Genomic DNA, 26,486 nt, shown 5'->3' on the forward strand with positions numbered 1-26,486 from the left:
GCCTTCAGGCAGTTTTTGCAGGCTGCCAAGGCATGGCACGGAGCATGCTGCTCATCTGGGTTCTGTGTACATACAGATGTGTCTCTATACTATGAGATTGGTTTCTCTGTTTCTCAGTGTCAGGATTTCCCTTGAGGCTATATCTATCCTGATAAATGCCTTCACCACTGGGAATGATGCCTACTCCACAGGAAAAGTGGACTGTTTGCACCCTGCTCAGACCTGATTCCTTTACAGTAGCCTTGTGGTGTCTGTTGTATCCACATGATGAAACATACGTCCTTTTGGGTCTCTTCTGGGCCCTTTGGTTCTAGGATGTGGTAATTGCTTTTCTATATGATTGATTTGTTTCTTTTTCTTTGGAGCATCAGAAATAACCTGAGGCACAGGTTGCATCCCTGCCAGAATGATATTTGCATAACAAGGAATACGTGAGGATGGCTCACATATTTGTCAGTACAAGAATTTGTCAGTACAAGACTTGGTGAGATATTTTTGGAGGGCTGGTTAGAAACAGGCAAGGTTGATAAGAAAGAAACCCTCATCAGTGCCACCTTTTGAGAATGATCTGTTTCCAGGACTTCTCTCAGTTTTGTACAGATAAGATAGTATTTGGTTCATTCCAAGAAGAGGACTGGGAAGAAAGTGGCAATTATGCAATATCAAGATATCAGAACCTGAGAGTAAACTGGGAGTTGGTTGGCAGCCTAGGCTTACTGGTTATCTGTGATACCTGTGTTCTGGTTTGCACCTAAATTCTGCTCTGCAGTGGTGAAAATGTTTTCCTTATGGTGCAGACAAGTGTTCATAGCCTAGAGCTGTTCTGATGTGGCCCAGTTTGCTCCTTTTGGGATGGAGCTCAGGACTTAAGCCCTTGCAAAGACACTGCAATTACTGCTTCAGTCTCTCCATTCCCTTGAAAGTACTTTGATTTACCCTAGGAAAACAGACCACTCTAACCTGAGAGGAAGAGGCCTGGATGTGTTTTCTTGCTATACTACCATGGCTCTGGTTCTTTTTGCTTAGCCATTATCATACACCTTCCAGGTCTTTTCTATCTTACATTGAATTATTATCCATGAAATCCTCCAGTGGAGATGTAGTTTCTGCTGTGAAATAGTGTTTTTTGCAAGAACATAATATATCCATTCCATACAAAATGAGCTACTCCTCAAAAAAGATGCTGCTGCCAGCTTTGTGAATTTGTCAGAAGGCTTCTGCTTATGCAAGCTCTGGTAAAAACATGTTACCCCAATGGACTTGACTACCCTGAAGAGTTTTCTAGTATGGATCTGCCCTAAGCCTCAGCTTTCCCATGTGCCTTTTGAGTTTCTCACCCAGGAGATGGATTTTCATATGAGGCAGCACTACTGCCTAGAAGTACTGCTGCTCCTGCCCTTTACCTCTGTCCTCCAGTATTTAAAAAGAATACTTACACAGAACTTCAGCCTTTTTTTTTTTTTTTGCTGACCCAGTATCATAGAATCATAGAATGGTAGGGGTTGGAAGGGACCTTTAGAGATCATCTAGTCCAACCCCCCTGCAGAAGCAGGGTCACCTAGATCAGGTCGCATAGGAACATGCCCAGGCGGGTCTTGAAGACCTCCAAGAAAGGAGACTCCACACCCTCCCTGGGCAGCCTGTGCCAAGGCTCCCTCATCCTCACAGTGAAACAGTCTTTTCTTATGTTTAAATGGAACTTTTTGTGTTCCATCTTCGTCCCATTACCCCTTGTCCTGTTGCTAGATACCATAGAAAAAAGGGATGTCCCAGCCTCCTGACATCTACCATGTAGATAGTTGTAAATATTAATGGATTCCCCCCTCAGTCTCCTCTTTTTTAAACTAAACAAGAACTAAAGAGAACTAAGCCTGACAAAATGAAGAAGGAAAGGACAAGTGGTGCACTGGCCATACAGGAACAGGAAGGGACAAGAGATGACATGTCTTGATCTAGGGACTTCTTTATTTATTTTACAAGTGCATAGACGTGGCCATCCCCTTAGTCCCAACTTGAACCTTCCTCCCAAACCCAAGCTCTTTTTCCTAGTGATCCACAGAACTCTGAAGAGAATTTTTTATTTCTCTTGTGCCAGGTGGAGGCTTGCAGCTGACTCCACCAAGGTGGCAGCTTGTTGAAAGTGAAGAATTCCCATGGTGGGCTGGATGACTTGGGAACTGCAGGCAGAACACTGCCTGCCACATGGTAGTGTGGTACAGCTGGGGAAGGTGGGGGCCATACTAGACATTGCCTGTGGCCTTTTTTATCTCTCTGGATCAGTGCTTTAGAGACAGGACAGTGAATCATTGTGGTCAGGTGGCATGCAGCACCATGAAAAGAGAACAAGTGAGTAAGCAATGTTAAATGCACGGGTAAGCATTAATGGGTACATAGTGTTAATGTACGAAACATAAAAGCCTACAAGGAAGGAAATGGGAGGAGATGGTCTGTTTGTGTCTCACCTGTGCTATGTGAGAATTGAGGGAAATGAAAAGCTTTATAGACCCCTGTGCGTTTTGCTTATTGTCAGGGGTCTGTCAGCCTTTGTAAAAAGGGTAAGATATTTCTGGTGTGTGAACAGTCTAACCTGACCTGCTCTTCTCTGTAGCTATAAGAGGTAATACATACCACACAGACCTGTATTGTCTGTATAACTTACAAGATATCTATAAGAATTTTTGTGATTGAGTCACAGTAAGAGGAAATATCTATCTACCTGTTCTAGCAAATAAGCACCTGATGTTCTGCATAACTGAGATTAAGATTAGATACAGCACCATATGGGAAAGCTTTCCTGTAAGGAAATAGTTACTTTCTGATGGTCAGTAATTCATATGTTGTTTATACATTGGTAATTTGTCACCTGTTATTATACAACTTCATGACATCACTTACCTGAAAACTTAAAAAAAGTTCCTAAAGGTTTTAGTTGGGGAAATCCCCAGACTCTACTATAAAAGACCTCCTTTGTCCCTTTGCTGTCACATTTGCTGGCTGAGAAGATGAAGCACACACAGGTGGCTGTGCTGTTCCTCATGCAAAGCATGGTTGCTCTGGCTGAAACAACAACAACAGAAGTGGTAAGATAGAGGAGGTTTCATAATGGTAGCTTTGGTGCCTTCTTGTCTTCTCATGTAATTTAGATTGCAGAAAACTCCTTTAAGATTACTGGAAAATGATTAGGCATAAGTTGAGATCTCTGCATGGAGAAAGTATAAAGTATTTCTCCATCCTTCCCCCAACTAATGTACAGGGACTGGGTAATAAATGTAAAAGTGAGGCACAGGTTTAAAATCAGAGTAAAATTCTGCCTTTGGTTCGGTGAGTGCAACTGCCGGTGAGGATCTGAGTGGATATTAAATGCTCTGTGTAGCTTCTAATTAATTAGCAAGGGCTTATAGCAGGAGAGGATTCACATCTTTGATGTGGAAGGAGTTGGGAGGTGTAGGCTTTCGCAGTTGTATGATTGCTGCCATAATATGTGACCAGGCACATGAAAACCATACTGGGTGTTTTTTTTTGTGGGACGCTCTTCCTTTTCCTCATAAAACTGTATCTGGCTGGGCAAGAGAGAAGTTCAAACCAAAGGCATCCATTGCCTCCCCCCACCCACCAAAAGCAATAACAAATCCAGAGGGGAAGAGAGAGGAGAAAAAAAGTTTAAAAGTAAAAGAAAATATATTAGCAAAAAGTTTGGTTTGATTTTTTACTACCTCTGTTTTGTTTTGGTTTTTAAAAATATAAACTGGGCTTAAATTATCACAAGAAAAAGTTTGTGAATAGCTTAAAAGGTCTTCCAAATGAAATAAAACATTTTGGGTTTGTTTGACCCAAAGTGACTGCTGTTTTGGTTGTTTTGTTGGTTTTTCTTTTAAATTTATAAAAAAAAAAGTACTTTGTCTCCTAGTGACTCTTTCTTAATTATCTGGTTTAGTCACCAACTAGAAAAATCCTATGTGCTCCTAGTAATATGTTTTTAAGTTTAGGAGCACTGTAGAGACATGCAGAGAAGTCAGCACCTCGGGAGAAGGTGCTTTTGTCTGCTTAAGGAATGGCAAGTTGCAAAAGGGAAGATAGAAGTGTAAATAAATGTTGATAAGCTGGGGGTAAAAAACTTAACATGGGAGACATTTCTTAGTTCGCTTGGCTTTAATCTAGTAATCAGCTTGTGTAATTTACACAATTTGTGGTGCTCTCTGTCCTGCTACTGTTAACTGCTACTAACCAGCCCCCCTGCCATGTTCAGGGTCATCATATGAGCACACAAGTGCTTGTTTAAATGGATATATCTAACAAACTGTCCCTCAAAAGCTTATTTATGTTGTGACCTTTAATAGATGTGCCCTTTGCCAGCCATTTGGATTTCCCCATCATTCTTTGTCTCAGGATTGTGGCTCTGACTGGGATTTGGGAAATGAAGAGAGACCTGGGGATGAGTGACCTGTTGTGGGGGAAGCCCATTTGATGCTCCATCTGTCACACCATTTGACATTGAAGGTGTTTTGTGGCAGTTGCCAGTTTGTCACAGATTTTGGCGAGACCACCCTATGGGTGATAGTATGTTGCATCACAGTAATGCACTGTGTGGGGACAGGGCAGACCTTTACGGGCACGTGGGACAGTTGTGACAGCTGCTTTTCTTGCCCTGTCAGGAAGTCAGGAGCCAGTTACAGATGAAAGTTAAAGAGGACGTGTTTAAATCTTACTGCATTAAAGACTCTGTAGGTGGCCCTGGCTGCATGCTTGGCAGGGTGGTGGCTTCCCTCAGCACTCCCTCCCCATGGTGGAATGCTGTTCCCTCCATGATGCTGGTAGCAAAGCAGGATGCATGTCCCACCTGTCAGAGCTCGCAGACTTACAGCTTGGTGTGAAAGGGGCAGCGAGACCTGTGCTGAGAGGCTGTAGTGTGAGCTGGGCAGCGAGGAGAGTGGACATTCCTGCTGGGAGTCTCTGGATTTAGGGCAGGAGAGTATGGTGCTCTTGGTTTAGACTGCCATGTAATCCGACAGGGCTGCCTGTTGGAGCCCTAGTTCATACCTCCTGGGTAGGCTGAGCATTCCCTGCCTTGCACTGGTCACACAAAGCTTTTCTTCAAGAGCTGTCTATGAAGCGACACTATGCCTGAGGAGATGTTAGTTGTTTCAATTGCAGATCAGAAAAGTTTATTAATTTTACAGTTGCTGGATATGGCTCCCATATAAAACCAAAGTGCTTTGCAGCTGCAAGGGTGGGGGCCAGCTGATGAGGAAGGTATGGGGCCATAAGCAGGAACCCACACTGAAAAAATATTTTCTTCTCTTTTTAGGCCACTCATCTCGATACGATGCTTCCATATCTGTCTCAGCCTACAAAGACAACTGGCGACCTGCACACTCCCCCAAAGGTATAACCATTACTGTCCTTCAATAAAGTCCAGAAAAGAGTGAAATTAGCAAAACAGATTAATCCTCATACAGGTATATCAGTTAGGCTGTTCAGGAAAAGTGTTTAGCTGTCCTGTATCCAGGATTTTAGGCAGCAGTGAACTGCCAAAATCATCAGTGCTGCCACCATGACGTTCAATGCTTTAAGTCATGTCCAAAGCTCCAGCATTACCCTTGTGAATTCTGAACTTGAAGACAGATGTGAAACAGCTATGTTCATAGGAGTTTGATGGCAGAGTACCAAACACTTTGAGAGTTACAGTCTCCGTGGAGGAAGGAGACTTCAATTCTGTCTTCTCACATAAACCAGAACAGGGCCTTGAAGCTATACCCCGAGAAGTGCCCACTTGAGTGAAAAAGAATATCTCTGTTCTATTTATCTCCAATTTTATTCAACTATTTGCTGATAGAGGGACTTGAATCTGATTTCCACTCTTTCTGGTACAGTGCTTAAGTCTGTGGTCTGCAGATGTCAGGGTTTGGTTTCTTTCTCTCATCAGTGACTGCTTAATAACATGTTTGCTTTGGAGCAAATTCAATGGACACCCTTGCTCTGAAAGGTCCTGCAACTGGTTTTAAGAACAGCTTGTCCAAAACACAATTCTAGATCATGTGAGAACTGGTAGACAGTTCAATGGCAGATGTTCCTTGTCCAGGCTAGACTAGTGTAGCACTAGGATATGCAAAGGGATCTCTTCTGAGAGAGAGTTGAGTCTCTGCCTCCAGAAGACAGTTTATAAAGATAAATGGAGTCAGGAGTCTCTCTCTAAGTCTCAGTAGTGGGACCCAAACCTTGTCTATCTCCTTGTCCAACTGAGGTAAACTATCCCTGCCGTGTGTTTTCTTTGGATCTCATTCTTTGTCTTAGCATGAGTGAGTAGCTAGTTCAGGGCTGTGAATGCATAGCTGTAAATTAAGCATGGAAACAGCTAGGCTGTTTTGAGGATGTAACCCTAAGTGTACATTTAGGCAGCTGAATAAATTTTCTGATTTTCAGAAAAGCAAGTAACTGCTGTCTCCTTCCCCCTTTCTTAAACAGAAGGGATGGAGAAAAGGAACATTCTTCATAGTTTCAAATATGTATATGTAACAGCTTAATTTTACAGAGTGAAATGTTGCTGTCAAGTCCTTGCTGTAGGCTAGGACACTTTGCTCTTTTAAGCATTCAGTGTAAATTATTAAACTTTAAAAACCATACAACTCCGTCAAAAATAACAGCATTTCTTGTGTATTTTTCTACAGGACAAGGGAAGACATTTCTTGTTATATCAGCTGTCATTTGACTGGTATTGTATTTTGATTGAAGCACTTACAGACCCAAGGGGCTTTTAACTAAACAATGCTTCTTGGTCTCGAAAACATCATGATCCCAGTTGTTTGTGATGTCAGGAAAAGAATGGAAGCAGCCTTACCTTCTCAGGCTGTCTGCTCCTTTGGGGAAACTGGCTGTTGCCTTAGATAGAGGCTGCACTTACTGCAGTGAAGCTCTGCTTTAAACTCAAGGCTCTCTCCTAGCACAAGTGTTAAAATACAGTGATTGGTTTTCATAAGGAGTCTAAATGGATTGTCTGAATACACTTATAAATGATTTATTTTGCACATGGAGTAAGCCTTTAGATAAACTACTGGCTATCTATAGCTAGGACTCTAGTTCATGTGTAGTTTGCACTATATTGTATACAGAAATGTATATCTATGTATAGTACATACTATGTAATACTACATATAGTATACTCTGTCTTGGTATACATGTATATTTGTATTATACACAGGATGGAGGAAGTACTATACCTTCTACACAAACATTAGCCTGTTGGCACAGAACAATCTAGTAGATAAGTACCATATACTCAATGAGCCACATTTATTTCTTCTTTTGTTTCCTCCCCCCTATCTGTCTCTTTTGTTATTGCTGAGTGACTTTCCATACCAGTCACACCCAAATACAGGGGACTCAGAGCTGTGGAAATATCTATATGACTTAGGAATGTATTTTTTGTAGTAGTTTGGATACTGATGGCTGTATCTTCAAAATTACTTGGATACTGAGGAACAGTTTGTAGTGTGTTCTCAGTGAGATAGTCAGAAGTGCTCTGGTAACCTGCCTGTCATGGAAATCAATGGAAGTTATATACTGGGACATTCTGGAATGCCACGAGTTTTCTGTTTTCTTTCATGCTAAGTGTCTTCATCGGTCTGGCTACAAACAAAGTTTTAACGCAGATAAATCATCTTTTCATGCCTTCTTTCAAAATGAGATACATGCTGTTTGTTATGGCTGTAGTAAAGAGGTTGCCAGAAGTGTGAACTGGGATCATTCCTACTCTCTGCTGTTCTTTTCTTGGGCTCACAGATCAAGACAGCTTTGCTGCTGGCCACTGCTGCATGTTCTGGGCAGATTTGTGAGTGAGGAAGCTAGCTGAAAGCATTGAGAAAGAGCAAGGGAAGAGATTCTGAAGTGTCAGCTCAGAGTAGCTAGTTTTGTTTGCTTGTTTATTTTTAAGGAGAAAGCGAAAATATATGAACAACATTGGTATTTCTACAAGGCAGGAGGAGAGATTATAGAAAGAAGTGTACTTAAAGAGCAAACCTGTAGCTTTAAAATATGCAGCTGCATTGAAGTGTGTGCCAGAATATTTTAAAGTAACATCAAATACCTTTATTAATAAAATCGTGATAGGTTTATGAACCAGAAAACATTTTGTGTACAAACAAAAGAAGAACTGGTCCAAACACACTCAGTATTCCTCCCAGTGTTTATAGAAAATCATGTGCTTTGGGTGTAAATTATGGCAAGATACGAATTGCCAGCTTGACCTTTCCATATACCACACACATTGGTCCGACAGTGATGCTCTGAGCATGCAAACAGCCATGACAAGGGGATTCATGCTAATGGCATGGGCAATAGCTTTGCAGGCTATCTGCAAATGTGGATGAGTGGGCTGAGATGTGAGGGTGTTATGTGAAGCATTTTGTGGCAAAATACATACCTCTACCTGTATATGCAGATTGAACCTACATACTTGTCACAGTTCAGTGGTGTATAATTGAATGCATATGTGTATTTGCTGGGGCTGGCTGAGAACTTTCAAATGAAGCCTTTTTCTTGTCAAAACTTTCCTTGTTACTAGTTTTATTTTGGTGCTTTCATCTCTGTGAATGGAAATGACAAGATGATCTGATCAATTCAGCTTAACGGAACAGTAAGACCTAACTTACTCAGTTACTATTTTCCTCCTGTTGTGTGGTTTTTCTGTCTGCTGGGAAAGTTATTTCATTATCTTAGGAACATTGTGTACAAGATTGGGAAAGTAAGGGATATTACATGCTTCTGTTTTTCCAATGGTAAAATCTTTACAGTAATATTAAACTATTTTCAGAAAGATCTGTAAGGCTGAGTCATAAAAATTGCTACATGTTTTGAGTTCCTCAGAAGAAAAAGGTAAAATATGTCTAGTAATGAAGTTACCGATTCTATGACTATCATAGCTCATATTATTGTTAGACGTTAGCTACTGATTCCTGATAAGAATATTAACACTTTTTTTCCTTGCCAATTTATTATTGCAGTTCTTCACCAACGTGTCTGGCTCTGTGAATGACGAGGGAACCTGTCAGTGCTCTGTGTACTTGCCGGATACCACCTTTCCCGTGCAGAAGGCTGAGCAATTGATAATTATAGCCTCAACACTCTCGGAGAAATTTGAGCTAGAGCTTTCTCAAGTAAGGTGTTCTTTTCTCATAAATTGTAACAATAGAATCTTTGCTGAAAAATGATTGCCTTTATCAATGTACAGCAGTCAGCACTTTTCCATGGCATGTCTTTCAAACAGCAGGAAAGGGGGCTCTATAAGAACACAAAGGAGGATTAAATCTCAAATATTTGACATTGTAGCATGTCATATATTTGAATATCCTTATGTCTCTTTCCCAGGCCTTTGCAGATAGAGACACACGGTATTTTTGGAAGAATGGTTATGTTTTTCCTGTTTTGGCTTAGTTTTTTTGGTTGGTGATTGTTACACAGGGCTATAAGAAGCCAAACCTCCTACTCTTTCATGTATTATTATTTGTATCAAGCCAGTAAGAGGGAAATGAAGAGAAAGAGGAGAAAGGTCACCACAACTCAGAATGAAGTAGGTGAATATTTGCCTCTTCACTTCTTCTACTCTCACAGATTAAAAATAAAACCAAAAAACCAAATATCTTCTTGTCAACATCTGAAGCTGTGGCAGTAAGACTGCTGAATTATGCATTGCTGTTGAAGACAAACACACCTTATGCTACTTTGGCTTCTTGCATGAATTTAGATCCATTTTTTGAGGAACTCAGGCAAACCTTTACATGCTGCAGTACACTGGATGAAGCTGCCTGTGAAGACAGAAATCTATCTTTGACTTTTGATACTGGATAAATATTCAGGATTCAGATTAGTTGTCCACCAGGAAGTGTTTTCTTCAGGATCTAAGCATCTTAAGAGTTGAAGTGTCCTTGAATTAATCAGCAGAAAAGGCATAGCATTAAATTATAAATTCTAAACATAAATATTCATAACCCTCCTCTGGTATAATCAAGAACAGATAAGAAGTTGTGCATAAAAACCACTACAACAAGCAAAGGATCCTGTGGTAAGATCTTTCAGTTCAAATCATTTGTTTTGAATGAATCGGCATTAACAATGAAACACATTCAGCTGTCAGAAGGGATACGAAAGGCACACTGACAGAAGTTCCACTGCCTCCAAGCACAGCAATTACCTGTTGCCTTGCAGAATGGAAATATAGCTCAGAGTTAATGATCCACAGAAATCACTGAGATTTCAGGTCCCCGTACTGTTCCCACTGTGGTCAGTGCCAGCATCTTAAGATAATTGCACTGGGGCAGGATCAGAGTTGTGATTCCCAGATAGAAAATTGGTGTGATTCTTCAAGGTGTTTGCATACCACCTTTCCCAGTCATTTGCCCTGGTGTAGAATCATAGAATCATAGAATGGTAGGGGTTGGAAGGGACCTTTAGAGATCATCTACTCCAATCCCCCTCCAGAAGCAAGTTCACCTAGATCAGGTCACACAGGAACATGTCAAGATGGGTCTTGAAGACCTCCAAGGAAGGAGACTCCACAACCCCTATGGGCAGCCTGTTCCACTGCTCCTGAACAGTGAAATAGTTTTTTCTTATATTTAAGTGGAACTTTTTGTGTTCCAGCTTCATCCCATTACCCCTGCTTCTGTTGATAGATACCATAGAAAAAAGGGGTTTACCAACCTCCTGACACCCACCCTTTAGATATTTGTAAATGTTAATAAGATCTCCCCTCAGTCTCCTCTTCTCCAGACTAAACAGCCCCAGTTTCTGCAGCCTTTCCTCATATGAAAGATGTTCCATTCCCCTGATCATCTTGGTGGCCCTGCACTGAACTCTCTCCAGCACTTCCCTGTCCCTCTTGAGCTGAGGAGCCCAGACTGGACACAGGACTCCAGATGAGGCCTCACCAGGGCAGAATAGAGGGGGAGAAAAACCTCACTTATTCTCCCTTATTCTTTCCCTTATTCTCATGTGTAACCAGTTTCTTAGCAGCACTTTCCTCAGAATGACGCATGTTTCTTTCAGGATGTGACTTAACTGGTAGTGCCATGCAAGTGCTGCTTGATGCCTTTGTGTGTACAATGTCAGATCTCCATTGAGTTCAGATATCTTGCTCATATAAAGACACAGGTTGCTATAGATACCTAAAATTAGGTGTCCAGATTTGTATCTGAAACTCAGCTCTAAATCCAGGGCAAGCTGAATCCCCACTGTGGAGTTTAAAGTCTAGGTGTCCAGCTGGTGTCTACTGGTGTAACTGTTGCCATCCTTAGGTGCCCAGCAGTGTACCATCACAGTGTAGGCACTGACCTTGGCTTTCAATTCTTACTGCAGACAGTGAAAATTCTTGATCTAACTCAGGCTTCACTAAATTTCATCCTGTTGAGACCATCAGCCAAGCAGTGTTACAATGCATCCAGTTAGATAAAGTGTGACATATACTTTGGTGTGATAAAGGCAAAAGAGAACTTTGGGTCAGAAATGAAAGTAAACATTGCATTTTGATGTAGGTCTATGTGAGTAAGGTTTCTCAGTTATGATCTTGCTTTTCTGCAGAAGGAAGGAAGCTGTGGAGCATTGCCCTATTGATATTTGAACTTAAATATTCTGAAGTCTTCTGATGCATGAGTCACCATGTTTAAAAGTTCTTCAACTTTCCAGCTATGGGAAAAAATCCTTCTTATACAATCCCATATATTACTTTAGTCACGATAATACTCATAGAAAGAAGGAAATAATTAAATGGAGGAAAGACAAGCTCTGGTTAGAAAGACAAGCTCATGATTAGACATGATCCTGAGAAAATTCCTAGGGGATCATGCTTAAGCATAGCCTAGTGTCACCACAGGGGTGGGAATTTCTACTGAGTGCTTCCTTTTTTTACCCCTGAAACTCCTGGCCTTAGTTGCTCTTCTAAAACACCCTTTAAAGCTCATGGAAGCTTTTCCTGGGTAAGAGCTGCAGGATTGGACCCTCTTAAGGATGCTTTCCATGTGCTAGAAGTCCCAGATAAACAACCTGATTGAATCGTTAACCTTTTGCCTAATTGTAGGCTAATTCAAAAAGCAAGGGGGTCCTTTTATAGAATCAGCAGGCAAGGAAGCTCGTAGATAAAGAGATGCTCTCATGTGCCAAATGAGTACAAACCGTAGGCTGAAAATACCAGACTAATTTTTCCTCTGTCACATCAACCTTTGCCAGCATAATTATGATTACAGAAGAAAATTAACCTTTCAAAGCAAAGTGGGAATTGGCTGCTCCTCTCCGTAGGAAAGGGGAGAGGACATCTCTGTGACAGGGATAGATGGTCATGTGATCCCAAGGAGTGCAACTGCTCCCAAAGGCCACAACATCCTCATGTGACAAAAACAGGATTAAAAAAAGCATGTCTGCCCTCTGCCAGGAACAACTGTTATTAAAATAGGTTAACCTGCAGTGGAATTCTTCTTGGTGTCAACTTGCACACTGCTTGTCAACCTTGCTTCTTGCAGGTCTATAGAGTTAGGACCTGCCTGAAGCCAGTGTCCCAGGCTGAGTGACTTTATAGAGTTGCTGATTTTGACACTTCTTTCTTATCATCCTTCAGTCCTCTCACTTTTTTTTTTTTCTCTTTTACATCTTCATCTTGCACTTTTGTTCCCTCTCTGTATTCTCCAAATGTGCACTGGAGAAATGTCTGTTTGCATGCTGCAAAACCTGTTTTGATAAATACCATTTGCAAGTAAATGACACAGTAAATGAGCATTGCAGATTTTTCCTGCCCTTTCCATTCCAAGAGGGTGACAATGCTTGGAAAGGATGAAAAACTGAAACTGAGGATTTTTTTCCCCCTACATATGCCTCAAATGGCTCCATTCTCTTCCTATAAAGGACTAATACAGGCTCTACTTTAGTCTTTTATGACAAACGAGGCAGCAATCAGTACTAGTATCCCTGGATATGGGATGTGCACAGAATTTCTATGCCAGCCTTTCAGGAGACAACAGCTAGTGCCTAGGAGGTAGATGCAGTTGAAGAACAGGGATTACATGCTGACTAAATCTGTCTGTCAAGAAACAGAGCAACATCATGTTCCTTTTTTAACCGATATTTCTAAGCTACAGAAATACTTAAGCTACATCTGAGCAGAAGGGAATATCCACACAGGCCATTGCAATGCTTGATGCATGTTCTGGATTTGTCTGCAAAAGCAGTACAGACTTGTTAGAACAGCACTGATGAGAAATTGATATTTGTCCATTAATTTGCCAAGAGAGCTATTAACTTACATTCATTGCAATGCTGGTGGGGCTGTAGAGAGCACTGCAGGGTGCTGGGGCTAGTTCAGCCTCAACTTGTATGGATATCTCTCAGCTATACTCCACCAGATGGTGTTGATGAGTCCTTAAATGACTTAGATGGTTGGACGAGTGGGATAACTTTCTGACGTGGGAGGAGAACTTCGGGTCTGTGTCCTGCTGCACTCTGCAGTCAGGGCTGAAACAACTGTGTGCCCTGTTCCAGCCCTCAGTATTTTTTTCCAGGCTCTCAGGACTCTGGAGAAAACTCCACGTTACAGTTTTCTTACTAATGATTAGCCATCACTAATTCCATAAAATAGATTTCAAAATACCTCTGTGAGATGCATAGTTTCACACAGCAGTGCAATTTTGTTCAGACACGGGCTTGCTTTACATTTCTCAAGCTCTGTTTGTTGTGCAAAATCCAGACACAGTTTAAACACTGACCTTTGAAGATTTTTTTTCAGAAAAAAATTTCTTTGAGGTTATCTTCCAACTCCAAACTGAGTTTGGTGCTCAGTGAAAGTGTGAGTCCAACTAGATCTGGCTTTTCCCAGGACATTTTCCAGTTCTTCTGGCTACTCTCTCCTGAATAGATGATGGTGGACAAGGCATGCCAGCTGTCTCTGTTGCCAGTCATCTACAAGGAGCTAGATCTAAATCTTTGTATACTATCATTTTTTTGATTCTCAATTGTAATAAATAACTTAGCTTGAAGTAACTGTGACTTGACCTGGGAGATCTGCAGCATCTAGTGTCAGGGTGCTTCTCTTGCAGCTTATGGAAACCTGCCAGTTTATATCAAACTAGTTCAAAGTCTGTCTGCACACATTTAGAACACAAGATCTGTTTCAAACTCTGATTTGAACACATGGGACTTAGCATCTTGTTTTAGGCATGCCTTATGCATGTGCAAGCAGAGGTTTGGCAGTAGCTTCTTTCAGATTTAAACTATAGTTTTGCCACTGCTGAAGAGTATGCTTTTGAAAAGAGAGTCTTCTCTCTTATGGTTGTCCTTCTTAAGCTACATCACTGGATATCTAATGATCTTAAAGAATCCTTTCTGCTCATCATGAATTTCCATGTCATGAGTTCTCATACCTCCCCTTTGGTACATACAAGGGATTCAGTCAATATTGAAAGGAAATATTTGGTAGGTGTGTTTTTGGGATGTCTGTCCCAGGGGCTGCTGTCAGAGCAGGAAAACAGGGCCCATGATCTTCCCACTGTGCAGGATTTTAGATGCCATTCCAGAGACAGTGGGGAAAAATATTGGCTTTCATTTCATCTTCAGATAATACAAGAACGATTGGGAGGATATAGACTAAAAATCTTCCAGTGAAAGAAGTTATAGTTATGGAAATCCTGTAGAGAGAGTGACTTGTGCTACAAATAACATCTGAGAGTGGAAATATGGAATTACTGGTCCAATAAACTAATTACATTCATTCCTACTGCTTAACTTTTCTGATATAATGATATTGATTTAAGGGATATATGACTTTTATGAAGCATATGAAAGAGAAATTATGCAACTTTCCCAAATTGATAAATTTCAAGGAGCTACCATTTTCCAAGGAATAACCCAAATCTGTGTGGTACTCTTAACATTCTGCACCACAATGCTTGTGCTGTGACCTTTACCTTAGCAGACACGTGTGAAAATACATGTATCTGGCTGACTGTTTAATAGTTCAAAGGCTGAAGAGGCTTCTATGTAAATTACTTTAGCTAAAGCCTGCAATGTTTTGCATTTTCATTTACACCAAACTTGATTTTTAGCATCCCTGCCCAAAGACAAACCTCAAAACTAACTTTTCTGCTAACTTTTAACACAATTCTAATGTGCACAGGGTAAAATCCTATTTGGATTCTCAGTTAATAGGAATGAAGTTGAAAAACTTAAGAATCGTTTATTGCCTTCTCCTATTGCTTTTGTGAGATAATACACTGTATCTTCACCAATGTAAGTTCTTGGCATGCTGAGGGTAAAATTAGCTCACAGAGACAATATTGGCAAAGAATTAAAAAAAAAAAAGGAAGATTGCAGGTAGAATTCTGCCTTCAGTTATCCCCAGGCATTCCTGAGGGGACTTGGTGGAACTGCCAACAATAACTGAGGGTTAAATTTCACATTTGTTATGTATGTGACGAGAATTTTATTTATGTAGTTTATGTGAAGAATATATATGTCAAGTATGTGGAAGTTATGCATGAAGTACTCAGAAATATAATAAAGATGTCAAACAGGCTTGTCTTATTTGCTAACTTGGGCTTGAATATGTACTTTTTTTTGTCTTTCTTTAAGGTTAGAGAGTACTCAAAAATAATTGAACTGTATCAGCAAAAAATCTTTAATCTAACCATCAGAGTGGAGGAAATGGAGAAAACCAGTGTATCTTACACAGAATTGGACTTCCAGTTACTGAAAGTGGAAATAAGTGACCTACAGAGACTGGTCACACAGTTGAAATCCAGCCTTGTTGGAAGCAATGTCATCGTTGAGCAAATATATTTGGAGGTATTGCCAAAGTCTTAATTAACCACAGAGGGTTCAAATGTACAGAGAGTCTATTCTCTCTTTAGTGTTTAGATTGAGGAAATGTAGCCTGTCTCTACTGCAGCAAGTGGAATTATTTTAGCACATACTAAAAGAAAGATTGACCTTCAATATATTAATCTTCTTTTCCTTGATATAGAGCACAGAAAAGCAGAGAAACCCTCAAACAAATGGAGACTGCTTTATTTGTGCCAAATATATGCTTGAAAGTTAACAGTTTTGCATAGTGTTAAGCACATGAGCTGACTAAATTACGATAATAAATACTAATTTATAGGCCCCCATGCTTGAAAGCCTCTGTTCAACTTAGATAATTAAAAAAGTACCTTCTGGTTGCTAGGGCAGTGGCCCAATCAATATGAAACCAAGGAGTGGGAAAGAGTATCACCTTTCCAGCAGACTATAAATAACATTTTCTAAATTGTAGTTAATCATTCACCTAGAGAGAATAATTACTTCAGATGGAAATTTTCTCCATTGTCCTCTAGATCATCAAGTAAGTGATTGAGAACATTATTTATCTTTGCAAATAGCATTTCCAGATATTTTTGTAGGGCTGGAATAAGTACTTTTTATATATAGTAACTAATAACTTGCCAAAGACTTACTGGCTATTTTTACATCATGTATAAAATAACACTGTATTTTTGCATTATGTTATACAGCTGAGTATTAAAACATTTCCTTGTGGTCACATACCTCTTCTAGAAATGTAAATTTCAAGTTAGCAGCATAAGGTGTATTCTTAGTACTCTTAGGGATATTTCTTATCTGTTTGTAGCATCTTCTGTGGTATGATCAACCAATTTGACAGAAATTTAAACTTACTCACTTTTTTCTTAAATATTTTTTCTTTCCCCTCTAGATCACAAATCTGACTATACTGGTAAATGAACTAGAATCTTTGGACAAAAACAACATCCTTGCGATTCGTCGGCAGATTGCGTCTCTGCAGACTCGGCTGAAGGAGTGTGAAGAGGGCACAAACAAAACTACAGTACCCCCTTATTTCCCACCAGGTAAGTCGTTTCTCTTCTACGTCACATAAGAAACAACATAATCCATGGGTAGAACAGTAAATGCAGAGATTCTCCTTTGTTAATATTAAATACAATTGTTGTGATACTACTTAGCTCTTGCAAAATTGAGCAGACAGCTCCTAATGTTTCATCAATGGGTTCAAAAGGAAAATGAGGACAGGAAACAATCTCTTCTAGGCACAGTAGCTGTTTTCAACTAGAAAAAGTTGTAATCTTTCTCTTACCTGAAGTGCAAAAGGCAAATCTCTACCCTCTTTCTCTTTTTCAAAACAATAACCTTTCCTTTATTTTATGTAGGAAATGATGCTTTTTTTCTGATCAGCTTTGATTTTTGATAGTTCATCTGAAAGTGACCTGTGTCAATGGAAATTTTGCTCTAATATTGCTTGAGAAAAGTATAAGCAACAGTGGATGTACTAAAGCTGTTGCTATGCAAGCCCCGAAAGATAGTTTTGCATGAAGATTATTTTTGCTTCACAGGGAAATGATTCTTCTAAATTGGAAGGTCAAGAACCTTGGGGGGAAATTATGGTCTTGGGGAAATAAGAGGTAGTGGATTTTAGTGGAATTAGGATTCTATAATTTTCTCAACTAGGAAAGATTATGTTCTGGGACCCAGAGTGCAGTTCACATAAAAGCATCAACAGTCACAGGACATGTGGTCATTATGTTACAACTGGAGTAAACTGGTATAATTTTTGTCTTGACATTGTTTTCAGTTTGAAAAATCACATTGTGAGTGAATCATACCCAATTCACTGAGAAATTCTGAGGGCCAGTTATGATACACTGGAACAAACTGTTTAGTAAACATTAGTTTAGGAATGCCAGGTCAAGCATCCTACTCACTGACAGGAGGATTTATCAAACTATATTGATCCCCTGAGTGTTTTATACACAGGGAATTCCTTTTGACATGGTATTGTAAGAAAGTGCTCTCCTGTATACAATACCCAGGGGAAGGATTCTGCTTTTCCACATAAGCTCGTTAGCAATCAGCTAAAGGAGCCCACAAAATGGAGGAGTGATGTTCCACTTGCAAGAAGAAACATAGACTTGCACCTATCAGCATTTACCTCTCATCACCTTGGGGTCAACTAGTTTAAACATCTTGTTGGAAAGGTGAGAGGCAGAAATACAAGCTTCCCTTCGGGTCAGCAGCTTTTCCTATTGCGATCTCCTTAGGGCTTCATGGTAGCTGCTGCCCTTCTCTGACATGATGCGTGAGTAACACTTTGTCTGGGGATCAGGCAGAAGAGAAAGCTGAAACAAAAACCTACGTTGCAAAATCTCAAGGTCCTTCTCTGCTCCTTACAGAAGGGTTGAAAAAAGTTTAGATAAAAAAAAGAAGAAGCAGCAATGTTTTAAAACTATTTGAAGGGCATCTCATTGATTTATTGAGGGTGACGGTGTGTGGAAAGAAGCAGGCTCTTTCTCTCCAAGCTTATAGCAGCTGGATTTTTTTTTCCAGTGAGGAAGTACTGATCTCTTGAACAAGAATATTGTGTCCTTCTGTGAGTGAGGGAGGAAGGGGCTGTTTTGAAGACTGAATGAGTGTAGAGTGCTTTTGCAAGGTGGGAAAGGGAGGTCTATGCATCACAGTGCATCTCCATGCTGGGACAGACAAGTCATGCTAGGTCACGACTGTAATAGAATCATTTTGCACTGTTTCTTAGGACATGATGGGGAAATGTAGAGTTTATCTGGGACCTAAATGACATTGCTTTAGTGTTGCCTTTCTCCTGACTAGTGTGCCAGCCAACTCAGGCACCTTTGCATGTCACTGCATTGTATGAGAACCACAGAGCGGAAAATAACCTAGAAGGTCACAACCCCTGGTGTATGAACAATGATAGCTCCATTGACTTCCAGAGAATTACCATCACTAACATCAGCTGAGGACACCATCTAGTGTCACCTGTGAGTTTATGTCTGCACACAGCAAGAGGAATGCTGGAGAAGTTGGAGGCTGTGTGTGGGTATATTCATAGAATCCTTTTTGTTGGAAAAGAACTTTAAATCATTGAGTCCGACAACTAACCTGATACTGACAAGCCCACCACCAAACCATGTGTCAGCATGGTGTCAGCACCTCATCTATGTGTCTTTTAAATATCTCTAGGAATAGTGACTCCACCACCTTCCTGGGCAGCCCATTCCAATGCTTAACAACTCTCTTGGTGAAAAAGTTCTTCCTAATGTCCAGTCCAAACCTCCACTAGTGTGACTTGAGCCCATTTTCTCTTGTCCTATCATGCATTACTACAGAGAAGAGACTGACTCCCATTGTCACGGCCACCTTTAGTGTGAAGGTAGTTGGTGAGGGTGGCACAATAGAATAGCAGAGCAACTGCAGAGGGCTGGCAAGTTTCTTGCTTGTTGGGAGATGACAGCTATACAGATAACCCAGGTTTTAAGTAGGCTCAGATCTCTGCTAATCCACACAGGACTGGTATATCCTGACTTTGTGTGCCTGGTGAGGTGTAAATATTCTCTGATCGGAGAACTTTGTAGAGCAGTTACATGTCCTGCAGACCGTATCTGAGAAAAAGCAGTAGGAAGATGTTATTGCTTGGGGAAATTGAGTAAGTATATGAGAGAGGTGCATTTTCTAGATGGTCATTTTGGAGGCTTTGCATGGATGCTCACACCTAGGCCTCTGATGCTCTCTAGCACTTATTTATGTGTTTGAACACAATTTCCATACGTTTCCTCTACAGGCTTGAATGCCTTGAGTTCCTGCCAAACCATTTGGCCTTGCTCTGCTTTTAGTTCATATTATATTTATAATGTTTGTATTAAGCTGACTCTTTGTCCTGTTTTCAGACTGTATTTTCTTTCCCCTTCATCCTCTCTCCTGCATATTTTTGGTAGGCAACATGAACTAGAGAGATCTTGGCTAATCCCCAAGCTGTCTAAGACCATGAGTCTAAAGGCAAGTTTAATTAAAGCTTCTTGCTTCTCAGTGCTGTAAGACACAGCCCCTCTGACTCTGTCCTCCAAGGCTTTTGCTGCTGTGTTTCTCAGAGTGAGCAGGCTATGTTCTCAAACCATATAACAGAAAGAAATCACAGGTTTCCATTTGCCTTACCTTCTGGCTGGAGAGATGGGTGTCTGAGTGTCTGAGATGGGGCTCAGTAAGTATATCATCATCATCATCATCATCATCATCATCATCATCATCATCATCATCATCACTGGCTTTCCTATCTGCAGCAGTTCCTGCTATCCTGCTCCCCACCATTCCAGTGGGAAAAAATATTTATATTTTCATTTTTCTTTTTCACTGATCTCACCAGGCTGCACCAGGGCATGTAGATAGAGAAAAGACCCCAGGATGATTCTTTGAGGACTCTGCAGCAGAGTCTTTGTCACATTTCACCATACTGATCCAAGAGAGGCAGCAGGGAGAAGTGAGTGAGATAAATCTCTCAAAAGCAAAAGAGAAAGAAAGAGAAAAAAAAGAGCCAAGCTGGTTGGTTTTTGTTTTCTTTTCTGGCTTTTATACATTTAGAAATTAAGGATTTCAAGTTACTGGTGAATAGCTCTCAGCAGGAGGAAGGCCTAGTGTAGCCTAATGCTGAAACTCAGGCAATCCTGAGAGAGTTGTCTGTGTCTTTTGAATGTTTTGTGTTGTGTTGTGTTTTGAACTGAATACATCCATAACATAGATAGACCTAAAGGCACCTGAAAAGAGCTGGCCAGTGTGTTCCCTCCAGGACTGCCTGAACTGCCCCTGGAGATGCATGTATGTCTCCATCAGCAATACATGGAGCTTAACTGAGGCACCTGAACTTTTAGTTGCCTGAAAGTAGGTCAGATGAACTCCAGCCCTCCACTTCATCCCCTCCTAGATGCTAACAACAGCAGAAAGACTTCTTGGGTGCAGCTATCAGCCTGTGTCTATGCCCCATGATACTGGTGAAGACAGAGGTGTCTGTGTGGGTCTTCCTGTGTCAGTGAGAGAGTAGGAGCCAAGATGAGGCTTTTCCTGAGCCTTTTCCTGAGCAGCTCTGGTCTTGTGTCCCAAGCCATAGCAAGGCTGAAAATAGCTCCCATATCTGGATACAATGGTTCTTCTGATGGGAAAGGAGTGTGCACATGTGGTGCTTCAGAGCATGTGTTCAAGTGTAGCACCAGCCTGCTTCCTGGGCTCTGTACCCCTCATAGGAGTTCCTTTAAATGTGGGTCCCACCTTGTCTCCTGATCCTCAGCTACATAGGCAAACTGTGGTCCCTTCTCTTCTGTGATCAGATGCAACTGTGTTCTGCGGGTAGACTGATAGCATTTTTTTGGCACCTGTATTGGAGTGAGAAGCTGATGTGCTCCGTGAGTGAAGTGTGTGAAGTGAGACCCAACAAGATGTGTGTCATGCTTGGTTCTGCAGCCCATTAGCCAAGCAAATCAGACTCCCTCCAGTCCTGATAACGACGTGCCAGGTCCTTTTGTGGTGAATAAGAAGGATTAGTAAATACCAGTAAGTCATTTTTTGGTGCCACAAAACAGTAGAGAAAGGAGTTAAAAACTTGAAAGTTTGAATAATGCATGTGGATTTATTTCAAGTACCTTCTAATATTTACAAAATTACATGACACTTTGTTTCCTTTGTGCATTTTTTTTCCCCCCAAGATCTGGACAGGGAGGCAAGTTTAGATTAAATAAACAACAATGAATTCTTCTGAACCTATGCAGAAGACAGATCACCCCCTGACTACCAGAGTTTTTTGTTAAAAAAAAAAAAGAAAAGAAAAGATAATTCTGGGAGAGTTTTCAAGGAAGTCAAAATCAAGCACATACTCTACAGAAACCTCAGAAAATTTTTGATGTCATTAAAACAGAACACACTTCTAACTTTATTTTAATAATTCATTGTTTCATAAATAAAAACCAAACAAGTGTTCAGCAGAGAGATCTTTTTAAGGGAAGAAATAATAATTTATTATTTCTTTTGTAAAAAAAAGTCTCTCTGCTGAACACACGTTTGTTTTTTATTTATGAAACAATGTATGAATTATTAAAATAAATCTGGAATTGTGTTCTGCTTAATGACATGAAAAATTATTTGAGGTCGCATATAGATGAGCTTAGCAGTGCTACACTACCTGCAAGCTTCAGTGTTATATTTTTCTAAACAAATCAAGAGTTTTAGAGCATTTAATAACCATTTAATTCTGAGATAAGTTTATTGTAATTTAAGCACAGTAACATATTCAATATGTCACCAGCTTGAAAGAAGTCCTCATGCTGGAGGCAACAATATGTAATAGAGATATAAGAAAAAAACAATTCAAATTGATTTATGGAGTTGGCAGGCTGCAAGCCATTTTACACTGTCTGCCTTAGCTTTATCCTTAGCATGAGCTGAGGTATAAGGACCTCCAACCATTGGTATCTGTGCCAAGTGCTGAGGCCATATTACTGCCCATGCTACGTGCCATTTCCAGACATACAGCCTGGCTAGCCATACAGCAGTGCCTTCCTTGTGTGCTGTATTTGTAAACGAGGTTTCTGCTCCAGGGCCTCATCCTTTGTAAAGCACTTAAGTGCATGCTTAAATGCTCATCTGCTCCAAGCCAGGAATGCTGATTTGCATGGATTCTTAGTGGCATGGAAGGAAGGAGTGTTCAATCAGGGTCATCTGTGTTTCATCCATGAGAACCCCGGGATGCAAAAGGGACCGAGGGAGTACAAGGAGTTGTTCACAACTCACGTCACCCTCTCTGCCACGAGCTAGGTTCTCATGGGCAGTACTGACCCCAAAGAAGTTACCAACGCGGCCTGGGGACACAGGAATTTAGCTCAGCATAGTGATTTATATTTAATATAAAGCTGCTGCCCACCTTCCCTGTAGGTGTTGAGAGAAGGCTGTAGGTGAATCACATGTCCCCCAAGTCACTAGTGCAAGGCAGCACAAAACTGTGAGGGGTGAAGGTGTTATGTAGTGGAAGGAGAGAAACACTACATTTTGAGAAAGGAGGAGACATGGAGAGCTTGACTGTACATGTTGACACAAATGTTGTGCCCTCTTGCTTGACGATTTCTAACAGTCAGACCACAGGTTTGTTTGCCCCAGAGGCAGAGTACTTTCTGCCCAGGCAAAGCAGATCAGGAAAAGATTTGTTTGCATTTGTCCATTTTTCACTAAATATCTTGTCTCCCAGATATTTTCCAAGTAGAGTCTTTCAGATTTGTCTATCTCTTCATTTCTCTCTATCTATAGGATAGAAAAGGATGCCTTTAAGAACAAGGTACCTCCCAGGCTTTTTCTGTCAGTGACTTTATGAGTTTTCAATCAGTTATGCAAGTGTTGTCTGGGCTTGCTTAGGGGTGGCCAGCTTTGAGGGCAAATGGTAAATTCTCTCTGTTAGTTCTCTTTCTTCTTGGTGGGACCAGTACTGTTCAATCTATTCATTAATGACCTTGATGAGGGAACAGAGAGCACTGTCAGCAAGTTTGCGCATGATACTAAACTGGGGGAATGGCTGACACACCAGAAGGCTGTGCTGCCATTCAACGAGGCCTGGACAGGCTGGAGAGTTGAACAGAGAGAAATCTAATGAAATTCAACAAGGGCAAGTGTAGAGTCTTGTATCTGGGAAAGAATAACCTCATGTACCAGTACAGGCTGGAGAATGAACTGTTAGAACGTAATGTAGGGGAAAGGGAGCTGGGGGTGCTGGTATGAGCAGCAGGATGAGCGTGAGCCAGCAATGTGCCCTTGTGGCCAAGAAGGCAAATGGCATCCTGGAGTTGTATTAGAAGGGCTGTGGGCAGTAAGTGTAGAGAGGTTTTCCTTCCCCTCTACTCTGCCCACGTGAGACTGCATCTGGAATATTGTGTCCAGTTCTGGGCCTCTCAGTTCAAGAAGGACAGGGAGCTGCAGGAGAGAGTTCAGCACAGGGTCACCAAAATGATGAAGGGAGTGGAGCATCTCCCTTATGATGAAAGGCTGAGTGAGCTGGGGCTCTTTAGCTTGGAGAAAAGGAGACTGAGAGGTAACCTCATTAATGTTTACAAATATAAAAGGGCGGGTGTCAGGAGGATGGAGCCAGGCTGTTCTCAGTGATGTCCAATGATAGGACAAAGGGCAATGGGTACAAGCTGGAAAATAAGAAGTTCCGGAGAAACATAAGGAAAAATTTTCTCACTGTGAGGGTGACAGAGCAGGCTGCCCAGATGGGTTGTTGAGTTTCCTTCTCTGGGGACATCCAAAACTCACCTGGACCAGTCCCTGTGTAACCTGATCTAGGTGGTCCTGCTCTGGCAGGGGACTTGGACTAGATGATCTTTCAAGGTCCCTTCCAACCCTTAAGATTCTGTGATTTTGTGATTCTTTGTGCTAAGACATATTTATATGCTAGACATCCCTCCATATGACTTAGCTTATGAATAGCCATACTTTTCTATACAGGCTGTAAGCAAATGTGACAAGGTACCCATGTGAAGATTTAAGCTCTCAAAAGTTAAGTTTGACTTTCATCATTAATACCATAGCTGGTGGTGCACAGAGTTCCTGTGCTGAGCGAGATTTTATTAACACTAAACAGTTGTGGCCATTAATTTATCCAATAACTGACATGTGAGACTTGGGTCTACTCATATTATACCCCATCTTTAATAATAAAGGCTGTTTAGTGGCTCTAGCACACCGTTGAATTGAGAAATATTGGAGTACCTCTAAGCTTCTGTGCCAGTCACTTGACATGTCTGTCTCCACTATCTCAAGTGAATGTATCCTTACAATGAAAAATCTGGGGCACTTCTGTGGAAATAAGACAAAAAAACTAATGTTAGCACTTGGAAAAAAGCATGCTGGATTTTACTAGTTCCATCTTTGGGCTCACCAGGGAGCCATGGACATTTCTCACTGGAGGATTTTTTTCTACCAGTGACTTTGAATATTGAGAATTTATCAGAAAACAGGAATGTCACTACCATTCACCATGAACAAAGGAAAGAATTTCTTGTATCTCAATTCATTTTTCCATGACCCTGAAAATTGCTTTGCAGCTGATATGTGGAAAACAGAGCCTTTTCTGGTTCAGCTTGAAGTCATATTCTCTTTAGAGCTGCCTCGCATGAAAACTCAGAGTAATATCTGTCTGCATTTCCAAGGTTGTGATTGTTACTGACTGCAGGTTTCTTTGAGGGCCTGAGGTGGAAGGCACCATGCAGCTGTGACGCACTATTGTAAATCTGTGATTCTGACAGCTGAATGCTAATCTGAAATGTGACTCTGGAATTACTGCTGCTGCTCCTTCCTTCTAATCTGCAGTGAAATACACAGAAATGAGATGCTCTTCTTACTTTTCTTTCTCCATCTTCCATACTCTCAGTTCCAGTGAGGTAGAAAATAACCTAAAATGCTTCTGAAATTGTATTTTCCAAGGGATTTCCTAGTGCATCAAGCTGGTGTGCATCAAATGGGTAGAAACAGAAATCTGTTCCTTGTCTGGAATAGTGCAGTGAGCTCTTATTTTCTGAGAATCAATCCTGACTAAGGATGGATGTCCTATTTTTTTTTCCTCCACCCTTCACGCCCCTCCAAATAGCTGTACTAATATATAATCTGTTTTTCTTTTACTAACTTTCTGAACTGACTTGGATGACTTAGTGCCATCCAGCTGCTGAACTTGGCCCAAAATGAGCCTTTTACACATGAAGCTATGCATTTGTGTCTGTCATTTGCCACAAAGCTAATCCCCAGTAAACCCACTCTAGAGGTTACAGTATGCAAAACCTGTCTCCTAGTGATGACATTTGGAAAACCTGGGTTGTTTTTTTTTCTCTTTAATTGCAGGTAGCTGCATTCACCGTGGACTGCTGAATGTTAGCCAGCCCTATATTGTGAAGCTGAACTGGAGAGGATTTTCCTTCAAATACGGTTCCTGGGGTAGAGATTACTCTCCCTCTAATCCAGAGAAAGAAGTTTATTGGGTTGCACCATTGAACACAGATGGGAGATACTTGGAAAACTACAGGATTTATAGTTCCTTTGATAATTTGCTGCTGTTTAAACCCATGTATGAAAGCAGAATAACATATGGGGAAGGAAGTGGTGCTGCCCTCTATAATAATTATTTGTACTATCATGCTTATAATTCAAGATACATGGTGAAGCATGATTTAAAGACAAATACCATGGTTTTGAGGAAGGATCTGCCAAATGCTGCTACTGGTAACCGTTTCTCTTATGCAGGTGTATCATGGCAGAGCATAGACTTTGCTGTGGATGAAACTGGGTTATGGGTAATATATTCAACAGAAAATGACATGGGCAACATTGTGATTAGCAAACTCAATGAGACCACACTTGATGTGCTAAATACTTGGCAGACAAGACAGTACAAGCCATCTGTTTCCAATGCTTTCATGTTATGTGGTATTCTGTATGCCACAAGGCCACTGAACACTAGGCAAGAGGAAATCTTTTACATGTATGACACAAATACTGGCCAAGATGGTAGAACTAGTGTCATCATGGATAAAAAGTTAGATACAATCCAGAGTATTGATTATAGCCCCACAGATCAGAAGCTGTATGTTTATAATGATGGCTACCTTCTAAGGTACGATGTGACTTTTCAGAATTAG

General features: G+C 40.9%; 1 protein-coding gene across 1 annotated transcript; it reads left to right on the plus strand.

The window, feature by feature from the left end:
- Positions 1–3,035: 3,035 nt before the first annotated feature.
- OLFM4 (olfactomedin 4) lies at positions 3,036–26,486 on the plus strand. Its single transcript, XM_010204465.2, has 6 exons — positions 3,036–3,077; positions 5,306–5,383; positions 8,997–9,149; positions 15,601–15,813; positions 16,718–16,871; positions 25,693–26,486. Exons 1-6 carry the CDS (start codon positions 3,036–3,038, stop codon positions 26,484–26,486), a joined length of 1,434 nt encoding a protein of 477 aa, XP_010202767.2.

This window comes from Colius striatus, chromosome 1 (assembly GCF_028858725.1).
Source record: "Colius striatus isolate bColStr4 chromosome 1, bColStr4.1.hap1, whole genome shotgun sequence".
NCBI lineage: Eukaryota > Metazoa > Chordata > Aves > Coliiformes > Coliidae > Colius > Colius striatus.